The 25,619-nt window shown below is 30.2% G+C and overlaps 7 protein-coding genes across 8 annotated transcripts in view; 3 read left to right on the forward strand and 4 right to left on the reverse strand.

Annotated features, from left to right (window-relative positions):
• Window position 1: 1 nt before the first annotated feature.
• Window positions 2-10,351, reverse strand: LOC124492619 (Ubiquitin-like domain-containing C-terminal domain phosphatase 1). The gene is made up of 9 exons (XM_075735206.1): window positions 9,900-10,351; window positions 9,524-9,837; window positions 8,673-9,455; window positions 8,247-8,611; window positions 1,143-1,284; window positions 787-1,089; window positions 620-718; window positions 418-554; window positions 2-347 (listed from the first exon to the last, which is right to left on the reverse strand). Exons 1-9 carry the CDS (start codon window positions 10,208-10,210, stop codon window positions 96-98), a joined length of 2,706 nt encoding a protein of 901 aa, XP_075591321.1. The 5' UTR covers window positions 10,211-10,351; the 3' UTR covers window positions 2-95.
• LOC124492606 (putative lysine-specific histone demethylase 1) lies at window positions 1,488-5,113 on the forward strand. The gene is made up of 2 exons (XM_047055545.2): window positions 1,488-1,875; window positions 1,934-5,113. The coding sequence occupies exons 1-2, from the start codon at window positions 1,594-1,596 to the stop codon at window positions 4,091-4,093; spliced, it is 2,442 nt and encodes an 813-aa protein (XP_046911501.2). The 5' UTR covers window positions 1,488-1,593; the 3' UTR covers window positions 4,094-5,113.
• LOC124492621 (insulin-like growth factor-binding protein-related protein 1) lies at window positions 4,088-5,118 on the reverse strand. The gene is given in 4 exon segments (XM_047055563.2): window positions 4,088-4,522; window positions 4,587-4,707; window positions 4,709-4,891; window positions 4,951-5,118. Coding segments are annotated over 4 exon segments (819 nt in total). The 3' UTR covers window positions 4,088-4,175.
• Window positions 5,902-6,489, forward strand: LOC124492623 (uncharacterized). Its single transcript, XM_047055565.2, has 2 exons — window positions 5,902-6,027; window positions 6,086-6,489. Exons 1-2 carry the CDS (start codon window positions 6,004-6,006, stop codon window positions 6,473-6,475), a joined length of 414 nt encoding a protein of 137 aa, XP_046911521.2. The 5' UTR covers window positions 5,902-6,003; the 3' UTR covers window positions 6,476-6,489.
• Window positions 6,571-7,670, reverse strand: LOC124492617 (uncharacterized). Its single transcript, XM_047055558.2, has one exon. It carries the CDS (start codon window positions 7,597-7,599, stop codon window positions 6,571-6,573), a length of 1,029 nt encoding a protein of 342 aa, XP_046911514.2. The 5' UTR covers window positions 7,600-7,670.
• Window positions 10,352-10,405: 54 nt separating the features above from the next.
• Window positions 10,406-11,740, forward strand: MED27 (mediator complex subunit 27). Its single transcript, XM_047055559.2, has 2 exons — window positions 10,406-11,373; window positions 11,434-11,740. The coding sequence occupies exons 1-2, from the start codon at window positions 10,522-10,524 to the stop codon at window positions 11,566-11,568; spliced, it is 987 nt and encodes a 328-aa protein (XP_046911515.1). The 5' UTR covers window positions 10,406-10,521; the 3' UTR covers window positions 11,569-11,740.
• A 2,626-nt stretch (window positions 11,741-14,366) lies between these two features.
• The window catches only part of kn (EBF transcription factor knot), a 28,218-nt gene continuing 16,965 nt past the window's right edge, over window positions 14,367-25,619 (reverse strand). For both annotated transcript variants that reach the window (XM_075735215.1, XM_047055551.2), the window contains 8 exons: window positions 19,788-19,869; window positions 16,938-17,055; window positions 15,921-16,063; window positions 15,728-15,854; window positions 15,558-15,646; window positions 15,341-15,482; window positions 14,882-15,118; window positions 14,367-14,815 (listed from right to left, as the gene is read on the reverse strand). In XM_075735215.1, the coding sequence (XP_075591330.1) occupies window positions 14,706-14,815; window positions 14,882-15,118; window positions 15,341-15,482; window positions 15,558-15,646; window positions 15,728-15,854; window positions 15,921-16,063; window positions 16,938-17,055; window positions 19,788-19,869 (1,048 nt within the window). In that variant the 3' untranslated portion in view covers window positions 14,367-14,705. The remainder of the gene's footprint in view (window positions 14,816-14,881; window positions 15,119-15,340; window positions 15,483-15,557; window positions 15,647-15,727; window positions 15,855-15,920; window positions 16,064-16,937; window positions 17,056-19,787; window positions 19,870-25,619) is intronic.

The following is a 25,619-nucleotide window of genomic DNA, read 5'->3' on the forward strand; positions in this document are numbered from 1 at the left end:
AATGACGTGATACTTGTGAATTTTATTTGAATAGAAATTTTTTTTTTGAAAAGAAAAAATTTTACAAATACCAAAAAAAAAGGAAAAAGATTCAATTAAATCATTTTATGCCAATGATCATGATTGAGTTTGGACAAATCATCTAATTGGGATATAATTTTTAAATATTTAGCCAAATAATACAGCTCTTTATCTTTGCTTTGATTTTTATATGCTTCACGGAATGCTTTAATTTTCAAACCATTCTGTGGATTCATTAGAAAATTATATCGTAGATCATCAATTATTATTGAATTACGTGCACTATATTGTTCAAATTTTCCCCATATTACACCTAAAGGTTTACACTTTAAATAAATAGAAAGAAGGAATAAATTATTTCAGCTATATATTCATTAGCACAATTCAAACACATACATTGATGACACCATATTTTTCCGTATGAACAGAAATTCTGGCTGATGAATCCAAAAAGAATGCAATTTTAAAATTAGGATTGGTCGTAACGCCCAGTTCACGCATTTTTACTTCAATCCATTTCATATCGGTGGCCGCTATTGTAGAAATGATTAATTTTAAGAAAAAAAAAACAAAAAAAATAGCATCGAAAAATACTCACACCAAATGACAATATCATAATCCTGATAAGCGCTAGTCAAAAATTCATGCAGATATGGCCGCATCAATTGTGATGCATGTTCGGCTGTTGATCGATGATCTATTATTGGTAATGATAATAATATTTGAGCAAATAAATAAAACTGAGAGAATGGAATTTTTCATTACCAAAAAGTGTATAATCAATGTCAAGAACTAAAAGTTTTTTTCCATCTCTTGGAGCATTCATTACATTGATTTTAATATCTTTGACCCGTCTTTCCACTTTAGCTAGATATTCGCTACGATTATGAATAGCAACCTGATCGAATGCTTCATCATCGATATCAAAATCATTGATCACGTTTGGAATTTCTGATGGATCCAGATCAATATTGGCAATCTGTTCTTCTTTACTACCGATCATCATCACTTTGAATCCCGGTTTCATAAGTAGATGTTCTATTTTAGTGTCAACATCAACCGGTCGACCTGAAAAAGAAATCCAAATTACCAAACCATTAATTGATCAATTGATTACAGACCATTATTCGTTTTGAGACCCATTAATTTCTGACGTTCAGGTTTGACACCAGTTTTCGAATAAATACATTCTTTAAGATTTTGTATGGAAGCAACACCGTTCAAATTATCAATGACATATTCATTTCCTGACCATTTTACGATAATTTTTCGTTTGTCATCAATCGATTCTGATTCCGACATGACAAATGTTGTGTAATGTGGATTATTAAGGAAAAAAACTAACAAAGAAAAAATTTCTAAATGAAAGAAAATTCGAAAATCATCTATCGATGTTTATCGAGAAATTTTTTTTTTCACTTCAAATAAATATACTCAACACGGCTGGATTGACAATCTCACCTCAATACGCTGTTTATGAATTTTTTGAATGTTTTGTTTCAAAATGTGTGCTTGTGTTTGATCGTGAAATAAAAAAGAAAAAAATTTGAACCGCGATCAACAAATAAATCAATGGCCAAACGAAAGAAAAACACGGTTAAATATCGTTTTCAATCTGATGATCATTGTGCTGATAATGAAACAAACGATACGAATGTCGAAGAAAGTGAAAAAGATTTGCTCATACCAACATCGTATGAAGAAGAATTTAGTAATAAAAGTGCAGCTAAAGAATCACGATTGAAACAGAATCGTATGACAGAAATTGAAGAAAATTATTTTGAAGATGAAGATCGTAATACTTATCTAAATATTCGTAATGCTATTCTTCGAATCTGGCATAATAAACCATCGGTAAGTAGTGGAAAAGAATCGATCGAAAACTGAATTTTTTTTTCAATTCATCCAAAAGGTTGTTCTTACGGCTGAAATTATCAAAGCAAAAATTAAAATCAATGACAAAAAGAAATTACAATTGGCGGAGAAAATTTTCAGATTTTTAGAACGATATGGTTATGTAAATTTCGGTGTGTTTGAAAATACATTGCCCGATAAATGTGTAAACATAAAGAATCGTGAACGAACCGTAATTGTGATTGGTGCCGGTGCTTCAGGATTAGCTGCAGCCAGACAATTAATATATTTCGGTTTCAATGTAATCGTATTGGAAGCATCAAAACGTGTTGGTGGTCGATGTTATGCATTCTATAAGAATGAAATATTTTTCGATCCAGGCAATATTCTTGTGAACGGAATCAAAGGCAATCCAATACGTACGGTGATGAAACAATTGGGCTTGAATGCCAAACAATTGAAATCCAAACATAAATTATATATGGATGGTGAATTGGTCGATAAGAAAAAAGATCTTGTTATGCATAAGATATTTTTGATATTTCTTCGTACACTATATTTTCTGGCCATTGAAAATCAAATAACCGAATTCAATAATCAAACACTATCGCCGGAAAATATTTTCGATGTTTTCATCTATTTTCTTGAAACGGCTGCAACGACAAAAGCGAAAGAAAATTGCCAAAAAATGTTACAATTGGAAGAAAATCTTGGCGAAAATTTAATACCATTAGTACAAGAATTTGAATTCTTTTTTCGAAATATTCAATTTTTTCGTTCATTTAAATTTATAAAAACCACCATACAGCCTCGTCTTGATGATCAAACTAATCGCCAAGATAATACCGATGATGATGATGATGATGATTTTGATCGAACCATTGTTTTCGATCATACCATATTGAATGATGGAAAATTGAATAATCAATGTAGTTTTGCATCCATATTGAAAAGTCATATGGCCTTCCTGGAATGTATCATTTTTAATGATATACATAAAAAAATATCGTTGAAAAAAAATGAAGTTCTCAATGCTGATAAATTCAAAGGTTGTAGTGAATTTTTTTCCCTAGAAGATATGCGAATATTTGAATGGTATTTTGGTACGTTGGAATTTTTTCTCGGTGCTCCTCTATCGGATTATTCATTGCGAAAATTTGCCGAAGATGATTTTGATCATTCAAATGAACAATATGTTATTCCTGATGGTTATATGAATTTTATGCAAGCTATGTATTCACAAGGATGTTCAATGAAAATTTGGAAACGAATGCGAGCGGAAAAAATTGTCATCAAATCAAAAGGTGTTGAAGTATTAGCCATCAAACAGAATGAAGGTTCAGAAATGATGAGAATGACATTCAAAGGTGATGCAGTTATCTGTACATTGCCATTGGGTGTATTGAAAAAAGCCATCCAAGATCAAAAAGATGCGAAATTCACCAATAACATTATTTTTGATCCACCATTGCCACAACGAAAAAGACAAGCTATTGAAAATTTGGGCATCGGTACTGTGAATAAAGTTATTCTTGGATTTGATGATGATTTTTGGCACTGTAAAGATCAATTTCTTGGCAATGTTGCCATGTCACGTGAATGTAGAGGTGAATTTCTAATGAGTTTTTTCAATAGTCCAACTAAAAATAATAATGAAATTGAAATCAAAACAACAACAACAGCAACAACAACATCGTCATCGTCATCATCATTAGATATTAATAAATCGAATAAAGGGAAAAAATCCATTCAAATGAAACAAAAACCAAAACAAATGTATTCAGTGACATCTGTATTATGTGGACAAAGTGTTGAAACAATTAGCCATATGAATCATTTATTGAATGATAATGATAATGATGAAACTACCGCCACCACAACCACCAATAATGAAGATGTAATAATTGTAAGTAAATGTTATAGTGGCCTGAAAGAAATATTTGAAAATATACCACAATATACCAGAGCATTGGTTACACATTGGGAACGTGAACCATTTTATTTGGGAACACATTCCTATCAATCGATACGATCACATACGAATGATTATGATATTATTGCCGAACCAGTTTTGGCTCCATTCAATCATATTCCACGATTATTTTTTGCTGGTGAACATACTAGCCTTGAATATCCAGCCACTGTACATGGTGCATTTTTATCCGGTTTACGTGCAGCAACTGAAGTGGCCAATTGTTTTGATCCATTGATGTTTTAAATGAAAACATTTTTTTTTGTATTTATTTTGTCAAATTAAATCAAAGAAGAAAAGTGAAACAATTTAAAACATGTCATCATCATCATTCTTCGATAATATCAAATCTTTTCTGAAAATTTCCAATCGTCAAATAAGCGCCTGCTTTATCTTCGCCTTCGGTATTGATAGCTACACAGATATAATTGCCGGAATCTTCACGTTGTGCATCCATAATTTGTAGCCAACTAATATTTGCATAATCAGTACTTTGATTCGTAAGAATTTCATAATGTGCCTCATCCATCAATAGTATTGGTATCTCTATACCACCATCACGTTCCAATCGCCATTCAATTGTGGGTAATGGCCATCCAGTTGCTTCACATGAAAAACTGACTGAACTGCCCGTATTATTAGTCGTATCTTCTGGTGGTGAAATTATTTGTGGTCCTATTTTAAAATGATTTTGATCAACAATTCAATACTATACACATAAAACTATCAAAAATCATACTTGATTTACATGGTTGATTATCCACTTCAAACAATTTGTTTCGATTCTTGTATCGTGCTTCAGTAAATTGGCATTGATTTTCATATGTTACACCATCACTACCACAAATTGGTTCATTCAATTGTACAATAACAGATTGCTTCTGGTTTATCGGTCGATTCTAAATCTGTACGAATACGACATTCAAGATCATCACCACATTTTGAATATCTTGGATAATCATCAGGTAATTGATCTTTAAATTTTTCTTCATAACATCTTTCACCTTCACGTTGTGCGCAGCCAAAACAACAATCACAATGATCCTTAATGTAAAAAAATTTTATGTTCATACGAAATTCATACTTTTCTCATGGCAATTTACCTTTACTAAACCAGCAAGACATTCGTTATTCGGTACAGGACAGCCATTTGGATCACATTCATCTGGACATATTTCGAAAGAATTTTCCACCGAAATTTCCGTTGTAATCTCTTTTGCAGTTACGAATAATGCAACAATTAAAGGCAATAACAAATTCAAGATATTCATATTGAAAATGAATCAATTTATCAATTGAAATCAAAAGCAAGTAATGAAGCTAGTTTGATTCGATTCAAACGACTAGTATACTATAGTGTAGTGGCCATAAACTCATGCGGAAAACTTTGATCTCATTATGCAGATTTGTTGGTGTGTATATGGTTATGCGTTGTGTGATATAAATATCCCACAACATTGGATATAAAAGAAGAAGCCTTCAATGTTAATATAAACATCAATCTCGATGGGTGTGTTCAGAATGTTTTAATCATTTTTGTTTTTTTGTTTATCTTATAACCACAGCATCAAATCAACAAATCTCAATCATATCAAATCAAATCGACCGAAACATATAGAGATTCTGTTATTGTTGTTGTCTATCTTGTGAACATGAAATGGAAAATTATCATCTTCTGAATGATGATCAATTATCCTATTGCTAAATAAATATGAAACATCGATTTTTTTTTTGAAAAAAAGGAATTTCACCATAATCAATCAAAAATATTAGATAGATAGAACCAATGAAATGATTGATTGAATTTCCAATGAAAACATGCACCGACAATTAATCGTTCAATCATCATGATCATATATATACAAAATGAATGAAGCAAAGGAATGTTTTACTATCATTTTCATTATAATTTGATCAAATGACCGAAAAAAAGGTCAACATTCTGTTTATGTATGTGTGTATTGTGGTGGTAGATGTTTTGCCTACGGCAAGTAAAAAAAAGTTGTTTATCACCAACATTAACAATATTCGTTAAGATAATGGATGCTTCTGACAAAAAAAACAACAAACAATAATGCTGAAGGGTATATAAAGGGCTGTTGAAATAATACTGTAACCGGATTATTCTTCATCGACTTTTATCGTTGAGAAAAAAAATGGAACATTCAACATTTTACAAGGTAAATTTATTAATTTTTTGTCTTGTTCAAAAATACAAATTTTTTTTCTCTTCTGTAGATCACCATATTCATGATGATAAGCCTGTGGACAATTGTTGATTCATGGCCCATCGTACCATATAGATATGAGAATAAATATCCAGAGAAACCATATCCAGAAATGATTTACAATTCCTATACTGACCATTACCGGAATCGATATTATCAGCCAAATTCGAATCATCATCAAACATCAGAGGAAATGATGAATAAACGAAAATTTCGTGAACAAGAATATGAAATACTTGATCAAGCTGATTATGGCGAAAGTGAACTTATTAATCATTCTATTGAAAAAGAAAATCTAAAAGATTGGTTTGAACCAGAAGCTGAATTGATTGATTCGAGTAAAGTTTCAAAAGATTTAAGAAATGTCAGATTTCTGAGATTAATCAATAAAGATGATTGAATTTTTAATGTTAATTTATTTGTTGATTTTTATTATTTATAAAACAAATTTCATAATACACAGAATAATTTTTTTTTTTGGGGGGTGCGTTAATTTTATATGACCATTTTCCGTCTCAATGATGATTCTTGTAATAAATGACGATTAGATCGTAAAGAGAATAATCCAAAATGTTGTGAAAATGGTAAAAATATGGCGAAAAATAGTAGAATAATCTGTTGTCCAAGATCCATTGTCAATGAACGAATTTCTGGTTCAAATTGGCTAGAAGATTCGTCATCGTGATTATGGATTTGTTGAAATGTTTTTCCATAATGAATCAATGCCGATAATGTTAACAGTGGTCGAAATAAAAGTAGCCATATGAAATTACTATATTGACATATGAATACAATTGTATCGAATCGACAATCACAATTTACATTGATCAAATGATTAGTATTGGTAAATGTTTTGGAAAAACGTTTGGCACCTATACAAATAATGTATAGCGATGTTAATGGAACAATAATGGTAACATAATGCCAAGACATTTGTCTAATGTTCCATGAATCAAGTTTATCAATACATAACAATATTCCATGTTCTTCTTCATCATCGTCATCATCATTCATCATCATCATCATCATGGAATGATTACGACGACGATCAATAAAATAATATTCATATTGATGAATCGATGTTAATTGGGTGAGTAACAGATAAATTGTTTGTGGCAGAATCCAAATGAGAAATATAAACATACAAATTATATTGGCTCGTTTCGCAATGAATGTTTCATATATTTTTTGAAAACAAAACGAAACAAATAAAAATGTCGAGATCATCAATGGTGCCGTTTGCTGTATCATACAATGCCATTCAATATTGATCATGGGCCATATTGTTTTATAGAAAAATGATGAAAATAAATATGGTATCCATATCGATATGAATACATTGACTAGCAATAGATTGAGCACAAAATTTGTTAAATGTATACATGATCGATAATGGTGACCATTATTGTCATAACGAAACAGTAGATGAAATAAAGTGAAAAAATTCAATATGAATACTATTGATAGGAATGAGATGCGAAAAAATGGTCCCAAATCTTCTGATGAATTCATTATCATCATCATTATTAATTACATTTTTTCGTTGAAATTTTCAAATTTGATTTCGTGCAGTTGTTATTCGACAGCATTCGAATTCGATATCTGAATTATTTTTTTTTTTACATCCATTCATACATGTGTTTTTGAATGAAAGATTTTTCGATGAAAAAAAAAATGAGAGAGAAACCAAATCCAACCTGTTTCGAATTTCGATCTTTGTTTTTGTTTTTCATTTTGTTTTGTTTGAAATGTAGGTCAGATTTTGTTTTCCATTCACCATGCCATCATTGTGGTGGTTTATAGATATCAAAAAAAAAAAAAATCATTTCTCTGTTGATTTCTATTTTTAGAGTTTACCATTAATGTTGATATTTAAAATTAAACTGATTGAGAGAAAGAGAGAGAGAGAATACCAGTTCGATAACCAGATAATGATCATCAATTGATGTTATGTTTATCCTGTTTATTTGGCTAAAAAAAAATACAAATGTGTTGATATAAATAGAATTTGAAATTTTTTTTTCAATTTGAAATTGTCTCCAATTTTTAATCAATAAATCGATAATAAAATAAATATATATAAAAGCCAATTTTTTTTTGACAAAGAAAAAAAAGTTGCACAAGGTTAAAGGTTGTTTATGGTCATATATATCACAGAAAAAAAATTGTTATAATTGAATGTCCGTGTATTTTTGAAACCACCATATTTGATATAGATCATCTTTGTTGCATTCAACAACGCGAATATTATCAGAACTTTTTAACGTTTCTGTTGTTAAACAAAGATTAAAATGTTCATTACGAATTTGTCCACCTTTAGTGTGGATCCATGTTTGCATTTTTTTATGTATAAAATGTTTTCTTTTTCTATTAGTATTAAAATTTTTACTTGGACATTTTGCAAGTAAAACACGATGTGTTGCATATTCATCAATGGTTAAACATCCTTCTTCTCTACGTATATAACCCGTTTTCATGAAACTAAACATTTGATTTGTCCATTCATCCAACGGTACATCCATACATTCATAGACACCTAAATCGATGAAAATTAATTAGCCACATTGAATTGAAAATCATTGATCATTAAACATTACCTAATTCATGTTTTTCTTCTTCTACTTTATTCAGATTATCCATACATAAATTTGTGATTGGATTACGAACAGTTCCATATGCGATGACATCTTGATCATAGATATATTTCTTTTCCGTGTAAACATTTTCCAAATACCAACGAAATGATTTGCAATTCAATTTGTTTCTTAATTCAATTCTAGATGAAACATCTATTTGATTGATTTTTGATTTAAGATCTTTACGATGAACAAAAAAATATCGTACATATTCATCCATCCAAACCAATGCTGTACGTAATGTATTCATTCCATGGCTATCTTTACCCAAAAATGAATATGGATGATAATCACGAAATATATGGCCAACATGGCTACACGGATGAATGTAAAGTTTTCCACCACATTGCCATAGACGAAATGATAATTCAAGATTTTCACCACCCCATATTTCCATCTGTTCATCATAGGCACCGATTTGGAAAAAATATTCCCGATTTATAGCAAATAATCCACCAGCCATTGTAGGAGTTTTAACTACTTTTGTTGGATTATTTTTCAAACTTTTTTCGTCAGTATCGATCCAGATAAAATGACCAGACCAGATGAATCCACCAACTTGAAAATAATAACGATTTCCAGCCAAATATTCAAGATCTTGATCCGAAATGATATCAATCACTGGACATACAACATTGGTTCGATCTTCTTTGATCACTTTCATCAATGGTTCTAGCCAACCATCGGTGGCTTCACAATGAGAATCCAAAAAAAGAAGTACATCACCTTTTGCTTGTCGTGCTCCTAAGAATATTGAGAGTTAATTTTTTCAAACAAATTGATAATTCATTCAAATAAATATCATCACATACCAACAAGTCGAGCACGAATTAAACCTTCACGCTTTGGCAACCGGATTATTTTGACTAAAGTACCAAAATGATGGTCAACATACTCCTGTAATGGTTCGGACAGTTCAAATTTATCACTGAAATCATCGACAAGAATGATTTCTTTAAGTAAAATTTTCGGTGTTCGATTAACCACTGACCAAACGGTACGAATCAATGCAGACCAAATTTCATTTGTAAATATTATTATTACAGATACATGGCCTAAATTATCAAGATCATAATTAATTTGAGCACATTCATAAGGCCTAGGATCAGGTAATGATCTGTTAGGACTAAAAAAGAATATTATGAATAAATTGAAATTAATGAAAATAAAATAAAAAATAAGCCAAACCTGAGACGATCACTTATGTAAACATTGAAAGCGGCCGATGGAAAGGATTTGGCAGATAATTTTTTTTCATCAGCATTCAACTCAACTGGTTGACCATTTTGTCCCCATGATTGAATCACTGGATTTAATTTTTCATATAAATGTCCATATTTTAATGGTTTATTATTTCTCAGAAAATGAAATTCATCGGCGTTATACAATCTTTTCCAGATAGTGAAATAAAATATAATTAACAAAATTGCCGTAAGACGAAAAAGGAATGTTTTATTCTTATGTATTCTGGTGAATACGAATCGCCAAATTTTGGCCATTTTATCTAATGTTATTGAGCATCATTACAAAAAAAAAATTCATATTTACAACAAAATAAAATAAATGTGAAAAATATTCAGGTGAACTGATGAACTTTACAAAACAAAACAAAAAAATTCCACACGTGTAAAAAAAGAATAGAATTTTCCAATTCTAATCGCAATAACGCCATCTTGTATCGTAATTCAAGAATCATTTCAATCATCAGCATGTCAAATCTGTTTTTTGTTGTCAATTTTGGGTGACAAATTTTTTTTTTTTTTTTGATTCATTTACGGATTAATTTTATGCAAAAAAAAATAGTTCAACAATGGAGAATCTTAATACAATCAATTCTGCTTTGAAAAAAGTTAGTCTGGTTCGTTCGGCAACTCTTGATACGTTAAAATTTATGGCCAACACATATCAATCATCAAGAGAAGTGGAAATTGAAATGGATCCGAATAAAAGCGATAATTATATGGGTGAATTATCATCATTATCGAATGTTTTGGAAACCAGAGTTCGTGAATTGGAAACTGCTTGTACGTTGTTATATCCAACGCTCAATTCAATCAATTTAGCCAACACAGAAATGATTGCTCAAGATCCTAATTATGAAAAGACAACCTGGTATCCCGATATGGTCATATCATATCGATGGTTGAGCAACACTCAAGAATATTCAACATTGGCATTTCAGGCATTGCAAACAAAATTTAGTAAACGAAATTCTCGTTATAGACAACGAACATCGAATCGTGCTAATTATAATCATAATTTAAGTAATCATCAAATCGATTCATTCATTGCACAATTACAACGATCTGTTGATGCGATGTCCATCGAAGTAGTTCGACCATTTGGTGTATTCACTGTTCTTAAAATTGTTTTAGATCGAACTTTAAGAGCTATCATTGTGTTGCGAGGATTGGTCATCGAATGGGTATTGGTGAAAAGTTTTGAAGAAAATTTCGATAAATTAACATCGAATAATTTGGCTAAAATATCCGAACGAAATCCATATGCTACGAATTTCATTGATCTATTACAAGACGATACGATGGATATTTGGAAACCATCACGATATAAAGTGTTTCGTACAATCACTGACCATTGTAATGCTGCCATTTTACATTTTTATGCTCCTTTTCAAATGGAAAGTGCGATCAAAGTTTTTATGGTAAGATATCAATCATTGATTTTTAATTTTGGATTTAATTTTGTCTTTTCGATCATTTAGCTATGGTTACGAAGTTATTCAACACTATTTTCAGCTGTATGTCGTAAATGTGATTCACGATTATTGAATGATATGCCACCAACATGGCGTGATTTTCGTACCAATGAACCATATCATTTTGAATGTAGACCATAATAATCATCATCATCATCATCATTTTTCATTTTCAATTATCGTTTCTTACTTTTACAATCATCATCATTTATAATACAGATCTTCATATAAAAGATTCAAATTTATAAGAAATTTTTACCAGAATTAAATTAAAAAAAAAAAAAAAATCACCGAGTTTTGTCACGTGAGAAAATGAACCATTTTTTCTGAAAACTAGATGGCAGCAGATGAAATTGTTTTTTTTCTCTGTTCACTTGTTTAAATTAAAAAAAAAATACCGGCAATTAAATGATTGGAAACATTTCAAATGGCCAGTTTTTTTTCATTTCGTGTTCATTGAAAAAACAAAACAATATCAGCCATCAAATGAAACAACGAAAAAGTGATCAATATACTTGTTGGTCATTCCAATTTAATATTTAAAAAAAAATGAACATATTGGATGTAAATCACCAAAAAAAAAAAACTAAACAAAACAAAAAAAACCATTTATTGACCTGTTTTTTTTTGTGTCTATTAAAATGAATGAATGTAACAAGAATACATATTGGTTAAATTGGATTTTATTTATCACTGGTTCTCGTTATTTTTTCTTTGTCATTGTTGCTTGGTTTTTATATAAAAAGAAAAAAAATGAGCAGTCCATTCATTCATTGGATCGCGTGAGTCATTGATTCAATGATTTTCGGCTATAACATTACACACACACACACATTGTATTCAGGATGATGATGAATCCAGGCATATATACAATACAATACGATAGATTTTCAAAAAAAAACCGTACTCATTAAATCTATCAAAGCACCTGTGCCCAATTTGTCCGAAATATTTTTTTTCCTCCATTTTTATGTTTCATTGTTCGGGTACCCCCAACACACACACTTGTGCCTGGGGTTTGTTGTAAATTGATCAGTTTGTTGGTTGGTTATATGGTTGTGTTTGGACCATAATTCCATCTCTATACATCACTCTCTCTCTCTTTATTCATTGAACCTGAACCAGCCACACACACACACACACACACAATAATAATCAATCCAACCAAATGTCATATGAAAGAATCATATGGTCGATTCCATCATCATCATCATCAACAATTGGACATGACTTTAATTTTGAAAATTGCAATTGAGAGTGAGAGAGAGAGGTGAAATTAAATGAAAAAAAAAATACTAAACTACCACACCGATATGTTCATCATCATCATCATCATCATCAAAAAAAATGTGAACATTTCAAACTGATTGGAACAAGTGAACTTTGGCCCGTGAACATTGAATCAACCAACCAAACAATAGGTGACTTGTTTCGAGCTAATTAGAAATGATGGCTATTCAGTTCTATCCAGTTGTTGTTTTTTTTTGGCTATAACACACACACACATATGCTTTGCTTGTGTGCTTATAAACATGGAATATGGTGTGTTTGTGTGTCAAAATATTGACTCATTCAAGTGTATAATGGTGACAGTGATCATGTAATTGTCCAATTGCTTTATTAGACCAATTCACCATCACCATCACCATCATCATGATGATCATCATCATTTATTCAGCTACATTCATTCATTCAATGTATGTTTGTTGCCTACTCGAAATGATGTTTGTTGTTGTGCCCAAAAACCTATCTCGTACAACAAAATGATGGTCGGTCTTCAAATTCAATGCACGTGCAAGGTTTTCAGATAGAGAAAGAGAGAGAGAGAAAATATTATGTGCACGGACTATACATACATTGTTTGCCTATTATGGCCACATTAATAATAGATTTGGAACCTTTCTATTCGCTTTTTTTTCTATCTAATTCCAATTTCACGATGAACAGATGGTTGACAGTATTTTGTATATTGTATAGCAAAAAAAAAAAAACGTATCGAGAATGGAGAATCATAACAATAGGATATAAATATCAACCCAAATGGAGAAACAAAAAACACAATGATACATCTATTTTTTTCAAGTGTGATTTAGTAGGAAAAAAAACGGTGACAAAATCATCATCATCATCATCGTCGTAGTCGTGATAATAATAATCGGACAGCTTATAAAAATGCACATTATTACGGTAAAATTCAAATTCGAATCAAATCATATGGTCACAAATCCTGAAATGAATAAAATGAGTTAATCAATTTGTTTTGGCTCAAACATCACCATAAAATTAAGTCATTCGACACACTTTACACACAAAAATCGATATCGAAATCAAACTTACGAATAGATCCATATGTTTTTGTTTTATTTTTATTTTTATTTTTTTTCGATAATTATATAGATAGATTCTGTTGAATTTTGGACACAAGAAAAATTAAACGAATGGATTCATTTCGTTTATCGATTAACAAAAAAAAAATGGAATGTGAAAAATAATAAAAGAAAACAAATTCGTAAAAATGAAACATTCATAAATGAAATGCAACAAAAAAATCGGAATGTGTCATGTTTTCGTTCGATGATGATGATGAGTAAGAACAGAATTTGAATTCGATGAAAAAAAAATAAAGAAGCAAAGGAAAAAATTTGAAAAATAAAAATTAATCTGTGTGCAATGAAATCGTGTTCGTGTGTGTGTGTGTGTGTTTGATAATCGGTCGATATTATTCAAATTTAATGACGATGAATGATGAGGCGAAACAAAAAAAAAATGAGAAGAAATTGGCACCGCTATTTTCATGTGTTTTGGTTGTATGTGTTTGCTGTTTTGTTGTTGTCATACACATCACAATTTAAATGATAATCGATTTGGCTTGCATTTATAATAATAATAATGAATGTATATGATTCTTGTAATAATTAATTCGATTAAATTGGATAATATTTACACATAATAATAATGGGAATAATAATGAATTGGATTGGATTGGATGTCAAATGTAAAAAAATTCTTGATTCTCGTACTGATGGTTGACAATTGAGTGAATCTTTTCTTTTTTTTCGGTTAAAATTTCCAGAAATTTTTTTGCTTAAAAGTTTTTTTTTTTGGTTAGAAAAATAATTTACAAATTTAGTAAATTGGTTTGTTTTTGTCTTTTTTTCTAGTTTTGGTTTTTTTTTAAATTTTTAAATCAATATGTTAATGTGTATGTGGATGATATATAGATTTATAATACAAAATTTTGAAAACATTTTTGTTGTTGTTGTTGTTGTTGTTTGTTGTTATTTAGCTGCACTGACAATCGGTGATCCATGATATGATTGACCATTACATGTTGGTAATGCTGCAAATGGACTCATTGCAAATGGTGATGCAACAATTCCACTCATTCCTATTCATTATCATAGATATATTGTGTTTTCATTCAATGAAATTTAATTGAAAAAAAAATATTTACCATTAAACAATCCTTGTGAACCAGTGGTCATATTCGTTGTTGGACTTGTAGTATATCCACCACCAGCACCACCGACTCCACCACCCGCACTACCATTCATTGATGATATAGTGGCAGCAGAACCATTACCACCACCATTATATGATGATGTAACACTACTACTTGTACTGCTTTGCGATGCATTTGATCCATAACTTCGACTAGGTGATACACTGCTTGTTTGATGTCGAGAATAATCTGAAAAGATTGATATAGGAAAAAGATTGAAAAAAAATTAATGATTACATTTTGATTGATTAATCGATCACTTTTTTTTGGATTTTTTTTTTGTTCTCCATAGAATGAATCATTCATCTGAATAATAATAATAATAATAAATTATATCATCAATGTATCATTTGTATCTATAGATATCATTTGAACATTGAACATCAAAACTATGATAAATGTTTTACTGACCTGCACTAGCTGCGTATGCATTAAATCCTGACATTGCTGCTGCTGCTGCCATACTGGCCACTGGTGATCTTGGTGGCGGTAATGATGATGTATTTCTATATAAAGCTTCAGCAAGATCAGCTGCACGTTTTAATATGATTTCCTGGATGCAAAAAAAAATCGAATAAAGATATTCATTATACGAAAAAATAAACAAACAAACAAATTCATGTCATACTTTGGGTAGTTTTTCTGGATCACCCGGATGACGTGGAATCAATTTCGATAATCGTGTAAATCCATGATCAATAGTTGGTTCATTTATGGCTAGTTGATTGATAAAGATAGAAATGATTATATAGTGTCATCATGGCTATTTATAAGAAAATGATAGATAAAAAGACATACCGACATAGATAAAACGTCCAGGAGCATTTTTGCAAAATTGTTTCGATTTATAGGACAATGTAACTTCGACCACACCTGGAATATTTCGTGGTGGTGTTTGTACACGTATAGCGTGTGAAGTTAATAGCTAAAATATGGTATATACGGTATTTGGTTATTGATTTTTTTTTCATTGTGAATTATTATTATTTACCTCTCCCCAAACGGTAACATTACCAAAAACGACTTGTAGACCATCGAAAAAATTATCTCCAAGTATAATGACTGTAGTACCACCGATTGTCCATCCTTCACTTGGGCTGATTGCTTTGATACAAGGAGCGGCTGCAAATGGTGCTGTGTTTTTTTTGTGTGTGTGTGGAACAAAAAATTCGAAATAAATTTTATTGAATCAACAAGAATCAAGAGAAATAAAGAGAGAAATGCACTTGGATCATCATAGATTATAGAATTTGACATCAAACACACTTGACATCATAAAGCAAAAGAAAAATTGTCATCGAAAATCCCAGAGAATGAAAAAAAAAAATGAAATGAAATGAAATTATTGAATTGAATTGAATTGAAGAAAATTTTCTGCTGCTACACACACACATACATACACACTGGCCTGACAACCAAAATGAAATGATTCACAAGTGGTCTCTCTATATATATAGACTGTATCATCAGAATCACATAGAAATTTTTTTTTGTCCATCATCTCTCATATTCCTATCACGTCGTAATCAAATTCAAAATAAAATTATAGGAAAAAAAAAGTTTAAGTTACATTTCAGAGATCGATGACACATAAAGGGCAACTTAATTTTTGTTTTTTTTTTTTTGTTTTTCGCTTGCATTTCTGGTTCCATTTTGTTGAATTCAATATTTTGTAGAATTTTTTTTTGTTTTGTTTTGTTTTGATGAAAAAATAAAATTTTTTTCTGCTGTTGTTGTTGTTGTTGTCTAGTATTCTGATAATTTATTGTGTCTATGGCTATCGATGGGTGTGTGTGTCTGTGTGTTGGTGACAAATGATTCTTGGCTAACAATAAATTCAGATGTCCAGATGATGATGCTGCTGCTGCTACTGCCGCTAACTGTTATATTAGAATTTTTTCATCATACAACATGAACTACAAAAGGTCACTACACTAACTGTAATTGTAGAATAAAATTGGAGCAAAAGAAAAACAAAAAAAAGAAAAAAAGAATTGAAAATAATTACCATCAGTTGGATCAACACGCTTAGTACGACGTCCATGTTTCGAATTATTGTGCACGAACATGTTATCTGAAACGGCCAGAATATTACTGTCGACGTTTACTTGTGTCAGTATGACAACCTATTTGTTAAATAAAAATGAATATATATATAGATAGTAAATGTGAATGTGAATAAGATAAAATAACGTTATGTGAGTATAAATACGGCTGGTTCATCAATTCACGATGCCCAGAATGAAGAAAAAGAAGAAGAAGAAAAAAAAGAAAGACCAAAGAAAAATTGAGAATAAGATAGAGATTCATGAGACTTGTGTGTGTGTGTGATTAACTGCAATTACAATCCAAACATGTAATACAATACAACAAAAAAACAATGATGATGATGATGATGAACAATTAGACCATGAAAGTCATGGAATATTCTGGTGTTGGTGGAAAAGAACCAGAAATATAACAACAACAACAACGACGGAGAAGAAAAAAAAACTCAAAATAAAATGATGACGATAACGACGACGACGACCTTTTTTTTGTTTACTTGTTAATGGCCACCGTTAAAACCATTTGAATCTTTCGTCTATTTTTTTTTCTTCTTCTTCTTTTTCTATTGTACGGTTATTCTGGTTCTCTAATGTCTAGTTTTTGTTTCATTTTCATTTCAAGTCACTATGCGAATGTTGTTGTTTCCAATAATTAATTAGTTAAATTTGATCTATAGCCAAGATAAATATTTAATCAGTTAGATACCATTCACATTGTCGATGTATAGTTATATCACATTTTCTCTCTCTCTCTCTTTTTCTTGATTGCAGTGTATTTTCAAATAAAAAGGTTTCATTACTCAGTTACTCAGCAAGCGAGCAAGAGAGAGATGGTGGTGTGTTCACATTTTTTTTTCTCGTTTGTAATGTTGATGATGATATCCAGAGAGTAGAAAAAAAAGCAAGGTTATCCGAATAATATAATTTTCACAAAACATAAAACAAATTTAAACTCAGAGAGAGAAAGAGAGAGAGAGAGAGAAAGTCAAATCAAAATAAATGACTTACACACATAGCTATATATATATATCTCTCAGTGTTATATAATTTGTCAGCGTTTTCGATTTTTTTTTTTGTGTGTGTGTGCAACACACCATGTTATAAGACACCGTAGTTGCCGTCGTCGTCGTCGTCGGTGTGTGTGTGTTTCATTTTAGAGAAAAAAAAGCATCAAGTGAACATCATCATACAGTGATCTACTGAGCAAAGAAAAAAAAATCCTGATGATGATGATGATGATGATAAATGGAACCCGATGAAAAAAAAACGAGAAACATATTAATCCCAAAGGTTAAATTAATTAAATAATTAATTTTTTTTTAAACTTAATAATGATAAAACACAGTGTAAATGATGACGGAAATCATTTGCTATTTAGATAGAGACAGAGAGAGAGAGAGAGAGCGTATGTAACCTGTGTATTCTCAGTTGTGATGATGATGATGATGATGGATTCTGGTACATTAGATTTTCGTTTTTTTTTGTTCATTTTACACTCATTAAATAAATGGATTCATTGCCATATGATGAGCAACATAAAGTGTGAATACGAGAGAGAGAGAGAGAGAGAGAGAGAGAGAGAGATTTGGCCAATCTGTATCAAATATTTAAAAGATCTTTATCATTCAGATTTTTTTCTTGTTCATTTCATTTTCATTTTCATTTTCATTAACACACAATAGAATAGAGTAGCATATTGAAATTGAGTGAAACAAATTGAAGAAAATGAACACCATCATCAATAGGAAATATATATGGTGATGATCAAATGATTTCATTTTGGTCTTTATATGAACTTAACACAATTTATTCTAACCTTTTGTCAGTCCAATATATTGTATGTGTATGGTAATAATCAAATTAGTACCTCTTTCTCTCTCTCTCTCTGCCACTCTGTTTATATATTTATATCAAGTTTAATAGAAAAAGAATGGAGCCGAAAAACGAAGAAACAAAAAAAAAAAAATTCATCAAGAACATGTGAAAAGTATATGTGTTGGCACCCGTCATCAACAACAACAACAACAGCTCAATAGGCAAAACTAATTCAGTGTGTAAAATCAAATAAAAACATTGAAATGAAAGGCTGCAAATTGATATGGCAGAAAAAAAACCGAACTAGAGAGAGAGAGAGAGAGCGGGAAAAATAAGAACGGGTTAAATGGGGGTGGTGGTATTTGGGAATGAATTGCAACAAAAAAAAGAAAATAAAGAAATTAGATTCGGCTGTTTTTTTTTTTTGGCATCGCATAGATAATCAACATGGAGAGAAAAAAAAATGAAATCAACAAACTAACTAACCAACTAACTTATCATCATCACAAAAGAAGTGTTGATGCGTGTCAACCAAAAAAAAAAAAGAAAAAAATTGTAGTGGATTCCTCAGTGCTACAAATTTCTTATTTATCAAATCAAATTTTTTTTTCTTTAAAATTTTCATTTTTAAAAATAAAAATCATCATCATAATCAATGAACCGATGAAAGATTGTCATTAAAAAAAACGTAATGTATCTGCACATCAATGAAAAAATGATTTGATTCTTGTGTGTCAAGAATATATTCATCAATTCATTGACAAACAAACACAGACACACAAACACACACACACAAAGATTCTGATAGTGTATCAGTATATTTACATATGATAAAAATGACAAACAAATAATTTCACCAGTGAATAACTTGAAAAAAAAGTTCAGTTCGGTTTTTTTTTTTTTTTTTTGATATCAAAACTATCCACATATTTATATAAAAAAAAACCACACGTATATTTACAAAATGAGAAAATAAAAGATGATGAAAATCTTACCTGAAATCGGCGCATGTCACGTGGATTGCCAGCATTTTTCAAACAATTCTGATTACATTTGAGAAAAAATTTGAGAAAAAATCTATAAAGAAAAAAACGAAAACAAGAAAAAACAAACAGACAGATTAAAATAAATGACCTAGCAGCACGATGATTAAAATGTTAGATAATAAATAAATAAAATTAAAGTTAATCTTGAACGTTATGGTAAATGAAATTATCATCAATTTGTTTTTGGATTTTGGGTGGTACAAAATAATTTTCTCCAAATTAATCCCAATCAATTTTCACAACAAAAAACAAAACAAAAAAACGCACACACCGAGCAGCATTGGTCATGATAAACTCTCATAGAAAAATTGCCCTTAATATGAAAATTAAATTCAACTTTTTTTTCAAATCTCATCACCATTGTGTGTAATCGTTGTAGTTCTTTTTTGATTATAGGTATTATATATATGTGAGAAATGAATGATGTGCTGTGTGGTGATTTTTTATGGTGAAAATTCATTTTGTCGATGTTAATGTTGTTGTTGGTCCTGGTGCACTATTTGCAAAAAAAAAAATGTTGTTGTTTCATGTTGTGATAATGTGAAAAAAAAAAAAAAAAAAAAAAAAACACATCACCGTGTGTACCAACGCGTATATAACGAAAATCTCAAAGGAACTATTAAGATGATGACGATGAAGAAAGAAAAAAAGAAAAAAAAAGACCTATGGTGGTGGCCATTTCTAATATCCTCCTACTATTCAACAACACCACCACTACTACTATACCACCATATATACATTTTATTATTACAAACCATAAAATTAAAAAATAAGCAGACTAAAGACTTACACACACACACACCCCTTGTATATATTTCATTCACATCTGTCCTATGTTGTTGTTGTTGTTGCATGAGATGATATGATGAACATGATAAACATGATGATGATGCTGAACATGAATGTCATTAAATAAATTGCTTGTTTATAACAACAACAACAACAACGATGACAAATAAGATGAACACAGACACATCAGGGTTTTTTTTTCTTTTGGCCAAAAACAAAAAGCAATCACCATTATATTGAAATAATAAATAAAAGGTATCAACAAAATCATTATCATCATCATCATCATCATGATGATCAGAAACAAGACTTGAAAGAGAAATGTATTGCATGATAATAAATTGCTGAAGAGAGAAAATTTGATTTAATCAAAAAAAAAAAAAAAAAAAAAAATATCGTACAAAAACATACGGCCTGAACCTTTATTTTTTTTTGTTCTCTCCATCAACCATCGACTAAACAAACAAAAGAACTGATTTTTTTTTTTGGCCAAAAAAGAAAAAAATCAATTAATTAGAATCCGAAACAAAACAAATGTAGATTCTGAAAATGAAATTTATTGTCGAATCAGTCGGTCGATCGGTTGGTCAGTCATGAGTCATGAGCCTACAGCCTCAGTTGGTCAGCGTATTTGACACACAATAATAATAATAATAATAAGATGAAAAAAAAAAATTTTTTTTTCTTTGGTCCGGTCGGAAATGTTGTCAGATCAGTGAAAAAAAAAATAAATAAAAATAACGAGAAACACACAGAAAGATTCAATTCACTGAACAAAACGGCAACATTTTTTTTTCGTTTCATTCTTTGTCATTTTTTTTGTCTGGTATTTGCACGAATATCATCTAGTTGACTTTGGCCACGGAAAATTTGTCTAGATTAGAAAAATTGTTACTACTCTCTTTCTCTATCCAGTAGACCTAGACATGTCATGTAAGATACACATACACACACTGAGAGAACGAAAAAAAAACAGAAATGTCAACATCAAACTTGACATGTGGAGAAGGAATCAAGAATAATAATAATAATAAAAAAATACAGAATCAAAAATAAAAAAAAACAACGAATCCCCGGATCCATTCTACAGACACTAAACAAAACCAAAACGAAAGAAAAAAAAATTGAGCATCAAAAAAGTGAAACTTAATTTATCAGAAAAAAAAGGATTTTCACAGGATTACCACATAGTCATCGCACATTGTTGTCAAATATGCAGTATTTGTACCAGAAAGAATTGGAAAAAAAGTGATAATCACACTAGATCAAAGTATGTAGCAAATCATACAGACACAGACACACGTCTGACTAGAATTCAAAAAAACAAAACAAAACAAAAAAACACAAGCAAATAATCCAAGCGACAAACCAAACAGATTTACGGCTTGTGTACATCATGATGATGATGATGATGATGAAATTGTTAGTTTTTTTTGTGATTCTTTCCACTTGATTCTTTATAATGATGATGATGATGATATTAAAACAACAAATATGAAAAAAAACAATGACAACATTCGATTCCTAATTATCTCTCTTAGCATCATGAAAATGACCATTATAAATTGATCATAAACCAACCAAAAATTGACCAATAGAGATTTTTATTTTTATTTTTTTTTATAGATTGGTTTTATTATTGTCAACGAATCAATATTTATTGAAAGTCGTTTTATTTATTTTTTTTTTCATTTCAAAGGTAAAAAAAAAATATAGTGGACATACATTGGTAATAGATGCATTCGAAATGTCCATTTATACATGATGATATGATTGCGTGCATTTTTTTTCTGGTTGGTTGGTGTGTGTGTGACATATAATGTTGCTACTGAATTTTTTTTCTTTCGTTCCTCTTCTTTGGATATAGTAAAATCATCATCATCATTGGGAGAAATCGAAACGAATGAAAAAAAAAGTTATCCAACAACAACAACAACTGAAAAAAATTGTTATTGCAAAGCTAGCGATTCAATTCTGTCCTTTCTGATTAGCTCTCAGTGTTTGGCTTTCTCTCTCTCTCTCTCTCTGACTATCTCATTTCACATAACATTTTTGCCTACCAACATCCCATGGGATTGTTAAGAATATAGCAGTAGTATTACAACAACAACAACGAATGGCAAGTGATCATTCATTTATTGCAAAATGAAAAAAAACAGATAGAAAAGAGAGAGAGAGAGAGAAAATTCACCATTCAAATAAATTCAGAATATAAATTTTTACGATATATGAAATGGAAACAAAACGAAAAAATTCTATCAATGTCAATGCGTGTAAAAGTGAAAAACTGAAACTTTTTTTTTGTCTGAAAAACAACAACAACAACAACAAAATTGTCTCGAAGCTGATTACAGAATATATATTCTCTGGTGTTTGTTTGTTTTTTTTTGGCCTTTTTTCTCTTCTTCACTTTTCCTTCCTAAAGGTCTAACGGGGTCTTGATCTGTTTTTTTTTTTTTGGTGTATCATGTGTATGATAATCTAATGAAGTGAATAAACATCATTTGAATAGATTGGTGAGGTAATGTAGCCAATGTATAAAATACACACGCAATTACAATAGCTTGAAGCTATATTTTTTTTTTTTTTTTTTGGGCTTTCGCTGTTGTTTTGGAATGATGATATTCATATTCAAATCATCATCGTTATGGTTTTTTTTGTAACAAAAAAAAACGATAAAAACCAAAAAGCTACAATCATCCATGATGATGATTATGCAAATTAGACAATTAATTTAAATATATATGTGGAAAAAACATGGATCTGGTCATGATTCTGTTATATTGCTCTTTAAAAAACTTACTCATTTCTGATGATTGATTAATCGATAAACAAACAAACAAACAAACAAAAAAATGATAAAAATCATCAGATGCCAATATACAAATTTAAACAATAAAAAAGAAAAAAACCAATGGACATGTGAGAGATGCAACAAACAAACAAAAATCCATTGGGATTCAGAGGGAATTTTTGGGTATGAATGAAATGATTACTTGATAATCAATACACACACACACACACACACACACAGAGAGAGAGAAACAAATATTTGGGCTCGAAAGAAAAAAAAACACTCAGGTGAATAATTTTTTTTTTTCGTAGACTTGTTCTTCTCTAGAGGTTTGTTTATATCATCATCATCATCATCATCAGTGATAGCGATTTATATTATGATTTGGTTGGTTGATTTCTGAATTTTCGGTAAAAGAAAAAAAAATTTTCTTCTTTCTTTTTTTTGTTTTGTTTTGTTTGTCTCGGAAATGTAGTCTCTAGTGAAAAGTTAGCAAGTTTTTAGTTGCTGTTGTTCTCCATTCTATACTATTCTCGACCACCGTGTGATCACGTTGTGTCATTCATTCATTCATTCATTTATTCATTGAAACAACAATATCCCTCATTCGTTTTTATTTTCATTGTATCGGAATCTTTTAATCAACACGTCATTGGAGATTTCATCAAGAGAATTTATAAGTACCTTCGGGAGTATCATCATCATCATTTATATACAGACAAAAGAAACAAAGTGATACATGCACACACACACACACACATACAAAGATAATGTATGATGGTAAGGTTGTGATTTGATGGACGATATACCACCACCATTACAACCATGATGATGATAATGATACAAGAATAATTAAACACCACAAAAACAATATATACCAAAAATCATTAATGTGACTATAGCCATGTTTGAAAATCGATCCAATTTTATTTAATTAATTTTTATGATTAGAATGAGAAAAAGAACAAAAAAATTGAATTCACAACAATTTCAATCAGATGATTTAATATTTGGTGACAATAATAATAATGGTGATGGTGGTGGTGGTGGTGTGGGGAAAATCGCTGTGTTTCACAGTCAGGATTTTTTTTTTTTTTTTTGATATTCCATTCTATTTTAACAGGTATTTCATTCATAATTTATAACGAGATGTATTTGAAATGGAAAAAAAATAGCAGAATTCATGAATGATTTACACATGTGTGTGTGTGTGTATGCGTTTATATCGGGTGCGTTTGATTATTCGACAAAACACAAACCATTTTCTCTGTCATATAATGTCAAGATTACAATGGTGAAATTATTATTATTCCTGAGGAGAAACAAAAAACTGCTGCTTCATAACACATGACATCAATTCAAGCTTGTGAAATGAAAAAAAAAATAAAAACCTTGAAAATAACCAAAAAAAAAAGAGAGAACCATTTGACCATAATACCCCAAAAAAAAAGATGTGAAAATATTTTCACTGTGTGTCTAATAGTTCTTAATCAATAATAGATGAAAATACAAGCGAAACAAATGGGCATGGCTTTTGTGAATGAAATAGCCTCCTTTTTTATTTTGCTCTTTTGCCTTTATTTTTGTTGGCTGTATGAAGTGTAAAATGTTTTTATCCGTCATCATCAAGTTTGGATTTTTGTTTTTCATTTTGCTCATGGTAGTAGTGTGGTGGTGGTCATCTTTTTCATCATATAATATTCACTTCATTCCAATGGATCATCATCATCATCAATTTATTTTTGGGTGATTTACAGAACGTCATATCTCATTCATATAAACAAAAACGTGCCATACAAAGAATGTTAAAGGAAAATTAATTATTCGATCCAACAACAGCAACGACAACAACAAAAAAAAACTACAAACCATCGCATCACCATTATTCGTATGGCTGATCAATAGTGGGCCAAGTTTATATTCAAGATTCATTCAATTTGACTAGTCAATCAATTATTCCTATTTCACCATAATACAAATTGATGCATTGTATTAAAAAAAAAGAGAAAATGGAGAGAAAGAAAATGGAAATAGAAACAAAAACAAAAAAAAAACAGAAAATCATTGAATTCAATTTACGATTCGTGCATTCACATTCGGTCATACCATCATCCATATACATATATACAACATTTATTTATTCATTCCATTTTCATTTTATTCATTCATAGTATAATTTTGATGGCTAGCTAATGAAA

The sequence above is a fragment of the Dermatophagoides farinae genome, chromosome 1 (assembly GCF_024713945.1).
Source record: "Dermatophagoides farinae isolate YC_2012a chromosome 1, ASM2471394v1, whole genome shotgun sequence".
Classification (NCBI taxonomy): domain Eukaryota; kingdom Metazoa; phylum Arthropoda; class Arachnida; order Sarcoptiformes; family Pyroglyphidae; genus Dermatophagoides; species Dermatophagoides farinae.